Raw genomic sequence first — 10,981 nt, 5'->3', positions numbered from 1 at the left:
AAGGTTTGTCACTGCTCTCCCTTTGTCAGACTAAGTAGCACCTTACTTGCTTGTTTTTTTCTGTACACGCAGGAGTGCTAGTGGAGGGAGGAAGAATCTGTCCAAGAAGTGGAAGTGCTAAGTTCTGTAACAAATTATATATGCTATGTTTCAGCTTGCTGCTGGTCACATTCCTGCGGTACTGAGTGTATTAACAGTTTAGCTGGAATCCTGTCATGTAGTCCACCAGGTGCTTTTATAAACCAACACTTCAAAAGTGGTGAAAAAAATCTATTTATCTATCAGTCACTCAGTAGCACCAATGTGAGACAAGATGTGTTATTCAACATGTTCTTTTCAGATCTATCCTTTTTCCTGGAGGTGCTGAATTCTTGCAAGTCATATGGAAGTTATGCTAGTGATCCACTCTTGTCAAAGAGTAACTGCTTCTCCAGAGCCAAGTTATGACATCAGTGGCACCTGCCAAAATTTATAGCACAGATCAAATGTGGTATTCAGAGTGTGTACCCTGTAACTGTCTGGTCATTCCTCGTGGTGTGTTGCGGACTTGATAAAACGAGATTGTGGGTTTGGGTTTTTTCCCCCTGCCTTTAAGCTAATTCATAATAGTAGATGTCATCACTCCCAAATAAAAATGAGTGACGGATGAATAGATTTCATCAGTTATTCCTGGCAGTTGGAGTTCTCTTGAAAAGGGGAACCCAGGGGTAAAACTGACATGATTCAGTAATCACTCAAGAAAATCATACTTTAACAGAAGAGGAAGCTACTATACAATCAAAGTAAGCATTTATATTCTTGTATTTTGGCCAAATTAAGATTTTCTCTTCCTGCCTTGATTATCTACCAGCCTAGATATACATGGGTATACATTAATTTTATGTTTTGTTAAATCATGTGAATTTGAATAATGCTTTCTTCTTGTTCCCTCCATGACCTGGAATTCTATATGTTTCAGTATGCCTTTATGAAAATTATTCTGATCCTATGTGATTTGTAATACATAAGAGGTATCTGTCCACTGTTTCATTTTACTCTAATCATAATTTCAGTTATTAAGCTATTATTTGTTACTAACTTTTTTGATATTGCTAGATCTTCTCTATTATACACACCTCAACTGAAAGGAAAACCACCAAAAAAAGGAACATGAAAGGGGATACTCATCAAAATTATGCATTCTATACATTTAATTTAAAACTTTTCAGAGCTTTAAACTTTTTAATAATTTTTTTTACAGAGCACTATTAATGGGCTTTGAACTGTACTGTAGTAGATATATAATGCTGGAAAACATTCCATGCTTAGGCAAACAAACCCTGATGAAGGGCAAAAGGAATAGGATATTAATTAGTGTCCTGACAAAGATAAACCAGCTCATGGTCATGATATGACCCAAGGGACTGAGTCTAGTTAAAGATAATCTTTCCATTGTTTACAATGGTCACCAAAAAACCTCTGAAGTGACTGTAGAAATTCTTCCAGGAACATGCTTGTGTTCCATATTAAAATTGGCTGACTCATCAAATTCATTGAAAGAGTTAAAATTAGACTTATCTCCAACTTTTAGAAAGGAAATATTTTTAAGTTATATATTTATATATACATATTAAAAATATCATTTTTGTTAAAGACTTTGTCCTTCAGCAAAAATTTTAGAAATAAATTTTGGAAATATTCAAATATTGTTTTACATTATTGGTTAAAACATTTTCCAATAAGGAAAAATACATAAGGTGATTTTCATTTTTTTTTGCTAGCCTAACCAATTATTCCTTCAACTATGCATAATTCAGACTAAAAATCACATTGGTATTTTTCTTCAAATATGTTCAACTAACAATTTTACTGAATGTATTGAAATACTTCTCACTAAAAAGTAAAAGAATAAATATTTTGCCTATAATTCTGTCTGTACAGAACACTGAACTTTTAAGGCCATGGCTAGCTTAAGACACACATTAAATAGAAAGATTGTAAAAAGGTAGAAAATTCCTTCTAGGACTTCAGAAAATATTTTCTTCTCCTGCTTGTTTTTTTCACATAAAGGTAACTCAAAATAATAATTTTGTTCAAAACATCAAGAGCCATTTCTGACTCTTAAAATTTCTCCAGAAAGAGTCCAAAGTAGAAATTATGAAGTGTGCAGAAGAGAAATTACTTGCAATGAATATTTTTTAAAACTCCTTTTTGTACCTCAGCAGAGGTAGATTGAGATTGCAATAATTCAAACTATGCAGACCAGGCAGGGGCTAAGACCAGAGCTTTTTGAAACCTACTAATTTAACACCTTGCCAAAGCACACTCAGATGAAGATCAGATTAAATGAGAGGAGGTTGTATTGCTGGATGTTTCTATGCCAGTTTTGTGCCAGTGAACAAAATTGTGCATATAATTTACAGCTAGAAGCAAAAATTCCTCCCCCTTGTATGGGATAGATCTGTAGAGGGGAAAACTGTTCTTCATTCACACTTCAAACCTCCTTTAAATTGGCTCTGGGACATGACCTCTCAAGGAGAAGCAGAGGGCCAGGTATCAACCTCTTCACCCTTGCGATCAGGGAGAGGACTCAAGAAAATGGCTTAGTCAGGGGAAGTTTTGGTTGGATTATCAAGAAAAGGCTCTTCATGCAGAGGGTGTTTGGGCACTGGAACAGGATCCCCAGGGAAGTGGTCACAGCACCAGCCTGACAGACTTCAAGAAACATCTGGACAATGCTCTCAAGCACATGGTGTGACTCCTGGGGATGGTGCTGTGCAGGGCCAGGAGCTGGACTCAATGTGGACCCCTTCCAATTCAGCATGTTCTGTGACTCTACGATTTACAAGTTTAAAACAATGTATTATATGTAGGTGCTATCTGTATTTCATGAGTGATTTCCTGTCTTACAGATTGCTGCATGGCCCTCTGATTTATGGTTTGATTATAAATGTAGGAGATTTTTCTTTCACAATGCCATTAATTTTGTTTTAACAATTACTTCTTCTTTTGGACATTCTCCATAAATTAATAATATGTTAGCATATAAATTAATTTCTGTAAATGATGGATGCTGTAAAGACTCTGTTGTACACTCTTAGATGTTCCTGACAGTTGAGGCTCAGAGCTACCAAATGCATAAGCCACTTTAACCAAGATCTAATTTCACCCTTTTCTGAGTGTTGTTTTATCAGCTTGACTCTCTAAAAAAGCAGTGAACTATGCTTCATACGGGCAGGTAGGACTGCAAAACTCATATAATCATACTTCCTCCCTATCTTAGTTGAAGATTTAATAAAGGACTCCATCTTGCACCAATCTTATGCACATTTTAGTAACCCTTCATAGACAATATATTTCAGAAAGTTTCATAGCGTAAATTTTCAGTTCACAAATGATACTTATGATCCTTGATTCAAGTCTTTTGTATGAATAATTTTAAGTGAATAGAAGTGCTCTTGGCTATTTTACATTCATATCTATGGATAAATGTGGATAAACATGTTAAAACAACCTTCCATTAGGAGTCAGAAAGACACCTCCCTAACTTTCCTTTAATATTTCTGGAATGACGAACCTATTTTCTTTACTCACTTTCCACCCACACAAAACTGGTCAAGTGACTGTAAGAAAGTGTATTTCTTATTTACAGGGAGAACCTAATTGTTCTACTTGTTACTGAGCCCTGAGTTGTCTGGGTGAAGGAATCAAGGACAACTTTGATGGTATTAAGTCCAGGTGTCAGTGTAAATCCACTGTATGTTATCGGGACACCTGTAAAAGAAAAACTCACACATGAACAAAACATGTTATGTAGAGCAATAGTAAGGGGGTTTTTTTGTATGTTTGTTTGGTTTTTTATACAAAGGGTTACTCAGAAATCCAAACTAAGCTCCTAAGGAGAATCTTTCAATTAGAAAAAAGAAAAGGAGATATTAGAAGCACATGAACCCTAGTTTCTACACCTAGATGTTATAGTGCCAGGCTCAAAAATAGGATGCTTTCACACATCATACCATGAAAGAGGTTGGCCAGCAATGCAGACAGCACAGTCTTCAAAAGTTTTACATCAAGAATCTGTCTTAGCAAGGACCACGGTAATTCCATGTGAAATATTAACTGTCACTGACATTCCTAGGAACTTATACCAAATGCTCTTGACTTGTAAAAAGTCACAAAGACCTAGCAGACTAAAACCTGCAGAAGTACCTCCATCTTTTGGGCACCTCTGAGATCACAGCATGTTCTTTTGAGTGGAGCAGCCAAATCTTAAAGCAGTCAAAACCCTCATGCACCCCCTCAAAATCTAATCAGCTTAATTTCAGATAAAGGCTGGAGACCCTCTTTGTACCATTTGGAGAACATCAACTAGAAGTTTTAATAATCATAAAAATTTAATCTCTAATTAAAGGTTAATGTGTTATGGCAGATTCTTCTATGAGGCAAAGTATAATAGGGTTTGGAGGGCACATTGATTCAGTTTGTCAGCAACTTGCACTTGGCTTCTGAGGCAATGGGATAATTATCTGTGGAGTGTCAAGTGGGCAGCTGCTGGTGATAGAAGAGCCTCTAAATGGTGCGAAGACCCGTGTGACCTGCTGATCCAGGAATGATGAAATAATCAGATTCCATCACTCGCTGTAACAAGCTATTACCAGAGCATTTATTTTAACACTGCTCAAGGCCTATGGAATTAGGACACAGATAGGGCATGTTCCAGTGCATCCGTGATATGCATATTTTTTTGCAAGATGAAGCCTTAAATAATAGTATAATTTTGGGGCCTCAGAGTGAGACAAAACATTATTAAGATTACCCATATTCCTGTTTAGACCACGTTCATTGCCAAACACAACACATTTAGCAAGAGGTGTTAGTAGAACTGCTGTACCCACACCAATGCAACAATTCCTGCTTATCACACTATGCCACATCTACAGCATCCCCAGTCCACATCAAATGAAGCACTAGAAATATGCTGTTTGTTTCAGAGAAAAATACCTGGTTGTTTTGGTGATACTGCAGGTTTTGCTGACCTTGCTGTGAAGAGGAACAATTTTCTAATCATACAATGTACTCCATCACACAGGAAGTTATATTACATGAACTAATCTGTTCATGATTATCACTCCAGTTGGGCTGTGCTGGTCTTTAAGCAACTGGACTTCTCAACAGAAAAATAATGTATCTCAAAGAGGTTTTTCTTTTTGTTAAGAAGTTTTTCCATTCCAGCCAGACTTGACACCAGGTTTGGAAAAATAATTTGTTATTACTGATCTTTTTAAAAAATTGATTCATGAAAATTATGACAAATCTAAAATATTCAATTTGGAAGATGCCTAGAACGTACTTACGTGTCCTTTTAATGTGCCAGGAGTTTCAAATACTGTATTTGATAGCAACTTTTCAGAAATATGCCTTAATTGTGTTACATCTGACTTTCTTTTTCTTTTACTCTGATCCTTCACATTACAGCATTGTACAAAGCAAAAGTTTCCTCCAAAAGATTGGCCTACATTAGCACAGTCTCTGTTGTATTTATCAAGAGTAGCTCCTAAAGTGTGAAATCATCTAGGAAGAACATTCACAAATATGTATCAGGGTCTATGACGCATTTATTCATCACCATTACAGAGAGGAGTTGGCAAAACTATCTAATGACAGCAGAATATAGATAAACACAAGGAAGGAAAAGGATTTATTTCATAGCAACCCTCAAATTAAGTGCTGATCTAGTAATAGAAAACTCTGGAGTTTAGGTTTTCGGGGTTTTTCTTTCCTGTATCCTCCACTTCCTGGTGGGGCTTAGTGGAGGAGACTGATTCAGGAAATAGGCAACAGAACTTAACATTTCAAAGTACCATTACAATCTGATAACCAACATAATATGGTAATATCAACAAGGACATCAGACATGATGAGAATTTTAATGTTTAAATAACATGCATTTAGCAAGGGCAAATTCACCTGTTTTCTGTCATTTTTATCATTTATTGGAACCAATCCCCATATTTTAATGAGCTCTACTTTAAACAGTATTTAAGACTGAATTTTGATAAAATATAGAACAAGACCATAACAAGCTCCCCAGAGCTTTGCACTCTATGTGTTTCAATTCAGATTCATAACACCCTTGCATATTTTGTGCATGACATCATTTGGAGTAGCAAAAGGAATAATTTAGGAGCAATGCATTTTCCTGAGATAAAACATCAATGATCTGTTTTAAGAATATGGGAGATAGAAAATAGAAAAGTTCTTCACATCTAATCTGAAGTCCAGTGACAGTGGCACTATATTTGAAAGCATTTTCCACAAATTCTTCTAAAATTACTTAAAATCCCACACATATTGACGCATCCACAATATTTCAGTGAACTGTGTCATGCACAGTTATTACTCGGTAGCAAAAATATAGTTATGCCATTCAGCTGTCACCCAAGGCCTGTTTCAATGCCTTATATTTTGGTTCAAGGCAGACTAAGCACCAGTTACCTACTCTTTTCAGGTGACATACTTTATTTTAATAGTGCTTCCTGAGAATGAAATTTCAAGGGGCTAAGTAACACAGTATCTGCCTCAGGTCAGGCTCTTGACTGCTCTGACCTCCAAATTGCTTTTCAGAAAATGAGCAAGCATACGAATTTTAGATGCCACAGGACGGGTGGTCATGATGCGGAAGAGCTGAAGAACTTCTGGGAAAAGGTCATCCAAGAGCAAACTAAGCAACAAGAAGCTGAAGTGTCTAGGCTAAGCAAAAGTGCCCTGAACAAGTAAGTGGTATTTTTTCTTTTCCACAAGACAGCAAGGCATATCATCACGTGTTTTCAAATAAGGTAACCTGTTATTGTACTGCTTTATTCATAGCACAGATTGTGTTCTGGATCTTTGGCACTTTTTCTCTCACAGCTGCTTGTCTCATATTACCATGGCTCTTCTGCATGGAAACTCAGACACCCCTCACCCCTAAACCTCATGAGCATTCTTCAAAGGCCTTGGAGCATAGCCATGAAAAAATAAAGCACTTTGGAATTATGGCTTGTGACAGCCAGAAAATAGCAGGAATTTTACCTAGAACTAGTACAGCTACACAAATAAACAAAATAGTATTACATTAAAGGGACAACCACCCACCTAATCCGTAGAATAAAAAACCCGTGGCACCTTTGTCATGGTTAACAGCCCTTCACATCATATAAACCCAAAGGTAAAATCTACACAATGAGATTTTCCCATTCAATGGAAAAAGTGTTGCTGTTTTGGGGGTTTGTTTTTAGTTTTGTTTGGGGGTGTTGGTGTATTTACAAAGCAGTATAAAACAGGGATTGCCTAGAGAAAACTATATAGCTGTATTGTGGTACAGATACTCTGCACAATTGTGGTGAACTGCTTCAAATATTTGTTCAACTTGTGGCAATTCAGAACTTTGAACTAGGGTCTCCTGCACACTAAGTGAATAATCCCATAACTACCAATGGACAGAAACAGAGGACAATAAATATGTCTCATGTGGTTTCCTTTTGTGCTTTCCTCCTGAAATTCACAAAGGTTTTCCTGCATAAGCTTTTCTCAAAACTGGGACACTCACATAAACTAATTTGACTTCAGCAGATTGGAAGGTCTGCTAAAGGGCTGTTCCTTGGAAAAAATTCTAGGTACTTTGACCTCAGCGCCCAAGAAGGAAGTACTGTCACCATTTAGATACTTGGAAACCAAGATCTGGGCAGGTTTTGTGTGTCAAAAAATGTGGACAATTAGATGTGGACAATCCTGCTTCCAGTATCCTACTCCAGCTAGTCAGTAGTATTCTCAAATCCCAATCACAGAATTGCTGGAGAAAAAACATATATGATAAAATCCAGGAAAATAGTCAGCTTCACTGGAAACATTTATCACCCTAGATCACAAAAGACTAGCATGAGAACACAGTACAAACAAAATGCAATTTGTGGTTTAGATAACATTTTTGACTTCACAAAGTTGAAAATGTTAAAAGCTTTTATAAGCTCTTCTCTGAAGAGAAAAAAAAGAAATGCAGTGAAAGAACCTTTAATATGTGTTAACTTGAATATGTGTTAACTGAAATCACATCTGAAATAGACCCAAGCAAGTTCCTTCAAAGTCACTCACCCAGTCAAAGCCCAAATTGTTCTATAATTTGAAAAAAAGTGATACTTTCAGGAGGTAATAGGCACTTTCATTACAAAACATACATCTCCCCTACCTCATGTAAGAGACTTTCGGGAGAATGACATGGTTTTACATAAAGGCAAGTGCTCCCTTTATGACATGTAGGACACTGATGAGAAACACCAGTGGCAAATTTTTCCTAACTCATTGCACCTGTTTCTTGAGGCTTATCTATATGCATAAAAGAATATTGAAGACCAGGTTTAAAACACAATATAAAACCAAACTCAGAATCTAAGTGAACACAAGCAGCCATGTAGAAGAGCTGAGTTACTCTCATATGAAATCATAGGCTGCTGTTCTTTTCACCACACCAAAACTAGTTTAAAACCCCATTTATTCTATGATGCTTTTGGCATTACCATATAATAACTAATCTTATAAAATTCCTGGGTCAGGTGCTTCATAACATTTCCTTCAGCAAACAACCCAGCCAACGATATCTTGCAGTGGTCCCTAGAGATTTTCTCTTCTGTTTTTACCATACTAGTGTCCTGAAGCTATGTGGGTCCTCTTGCATGTGGCATCAATTCCTTTCATTAAACACGTACAAGGTCTGCAGAGTTGTTTTTGTTTTCTTTTTTTACCCAAAAGGACTTATTTTAAGTTCAGCCTGCTGTTGTCCACAGCATTTTACAGTGTGGTTGGGGCAAAAACTGTATTTTTTAATTTACACATTGAATGACCTTACTGCATAGGCAGTACTCCTGTGTGGCTTTGAGAATACCCCAGAGGGAAAAACCAGAGTTCTTCACAGTGACAGTATTTCAGCAGTTGTTTGACTCATTTGGAATCCGGCAATGTCAACCACTGATAGTATCAGCACTATCCTTTTCTCCCCTGCATTCCCAATCTAGCAAGCTAGAGGGATGTGTAATTGGTAAATAAATACAGGACAAGTGCTCTGGTGATGAAAGAGAGGAAAGCTTCGACCCTGCTGAAAAGCCCTGGATACATTTGAAGGATTTGGCTCAATAACTGCTAAGCACTTGTACTCTCTTTGCAGACTTCGCCAGGAATGGACTCTGCGGCTGGAAGGTCGAGTAAGGCAGGTCCAGGCACACATGAAAACACAGGAAGAACAAATGACGCCACTCTCTATCGAGGCTCTTCCCTCACCAGATAAAACTGTTGCTTAAAGTTACTGTGCAGACACAGCAAGCCCTGGGCCCAATTCTGACCTTCTGCATGTGCCTGTAAACCAGCAGTTACACTGCTGAACAACCAAAAGATCAGATTCTGCCCATTTTCCAAACTATTTATTAGAGCTACTATTAAAGTACTATTAAAATTCAGTGCAAGAATAATGCCACAGGGGGAAAATAAGCACAAAGGAATAGATGAGAAGCAGACAACTCTAATTTTTCATGATACATTATTACTGTGATGTACCAGGATTTTCTTATGTAACTGCATTTCCAACTGACAACAACTCACAGCTAGGAAAGAGGTTGGCTTGCTTAATAGGAATAATACATTCAGAGAGCTGCATGCAAAATCGCACATTTCCATTTACACAGCTCACAGAGTCTGTCTTAATGCAGACGTAAGATGTACTGTCTGTCTTGATGAGCCACAGCAGAGGGAAATAAGGATTAGCCTGATCAGCCTGATTAGCTGGCCAGGAGGAGAAACAAATTCTTTAATGGAATGAGGGAAAAAAAAAAAAGAACTTTTCTGATCAGTATATAAGAAAATTTGCAGATCTTAATAATTAAATCAACAGAAAAATTTGCTTTGACTTTCTTGGGCTATGTAAAAAAAAGGCTACTGAGCCAGTAGTCTTTATTATGAGCCAGTCTGACAAACATCAGAGTAGTAAGAGCAAGCTAGCGTGAGAGTTTGAAGTAGAAAGCAGTGAATCATAACAGCACAGAAATGCTTTGCAAAGTATCACTTGCCATACCTGACATGCACTAATCCAAACAATTCCTGCATCTTCTCTTGGGTTAGGTGAAACAAAACACAGAGTAATAGCAGTGTTCCCTATTTACCTATATGTCTGTGTATCTAAATACTAATCTTTTGGATTAAAGCACTTATTTGTTTTCTCTTCAAATAATCTTTGGTACACAAGAGAAGACTCATAAGTCTAAGGAGCTGTTTTTCTCTAGCTAAAGACAGAAATTTACTTTGAATCTATATTTATACTGAAGAAGTAGATAGGAATACATTTGATATATTTCAAAACAGAAGAAATATTAAACCGTTTTGACCTCACAGAAATGCTTTTTTTATCCATTTAAAACAATATTTAATGAAAACACAAAGTTTTACTGAATGTTCTCACTTTTACGAAGTGAAAATCTGACACAGAAAAAAATAAGCTGTCACAAAAATGTTGTTATTCCACGAAGGATTAAAACGAATAAAAACTTATAAAATGTTGTTCTGTTATTGAAAACTGAAGGGATCCATTTCTTTTCATAAAAACTGACACAAAAAAACATGTAATTGTTTCATTCAGTGGCCATTTTCCATTAGAAAAGCAATACTGAAAAAATAATAAAGTTGTAGCTGCTTTTGCCCTGCAAGACTGGTGTTTCTCTTCTGCATCCACTTATTTCCATTTACTCTCTAAAAAAGTTCTTTCTGTAACTCAGTATCATAGTTTGGACCAGGACAGAGTTGACTTTTCACAGTAGCTGTGACATATTGGAACCTAGAGCTCCATGGCCATGTGTGGGAGTTATTCTATACCCCCCATGCCATCTCTGGGACTATGAAGTCCAGGATGCTTTTGGGAATAAGATCGGAGTAGCTTGGGGTGGGGAACAGTCATGTGGAGAAGTCACCAGCCATTTTTCATTGT

General features: G+C 36.9%; 1 protein-coding gene across 1 annotated transcript; it reads left to right on the top strand.

Annotated features, from left to right (window-relative positions):
- The first annotated feature begins 652 nt into the window (after nucleotides 1–652).
- On the top strand, nucleotides 653–10,569 carry LOC117243739 (protein FAM240B-like). Its single transcript, XM_033511412.1, has 3 exons — nucleotides 653–782; nucleotides 6,604–6,752; nucleotides 9,176–10,569. Exons 2-3 carry the CDS (start codon nucleotides 6,607–6,609, stop codon nucleotides 9,306–9,308), a joined length of 279 nt encoding a protein of 92 aa, XP_033367303.1. The 5' UTR covers nucleotides 653–782; nucleotides 6,604–6,606; the 3' UTR covers nucleotides 9,309–10,569.
- Nucleotides 10,570–10,981: the final 412 nt, after the last annotated feature.

This window comes from Parus major, chromosome Z, assembly GCF_001522545.3.
Source record: "Parus major isolate Abel chromosome Z, Parus_major1.1, whole genome shotgun sequence".
NCBI classification, from domain to species: domain Eukaryota; kingdom Metazoa; phylum Chordata; class Aves; order Passeriformes; family Paridae; genus Parus; species Parus major.
This window is presented reverse-complemented; position numbering and strand designations above follow the sequence as displayed.

Bases quoted from the DNA above. Each gene is read 5' to 3' on its own strand.
- LOC117243739 (XM_033511412.1), top strand. From the start codon at position 6,607: ATGAGCAAGCATACGAATTTTAGATGCCACAGGACGGGTGGTCATGAT. The intron at 6,753-9,175 runs GTAAGTGGTATT...CTCTCTTTGCAG, and splicing joins AGCAAAAGTGCCCTGAACAA to ACTTCGCCAGGAATGGACTC.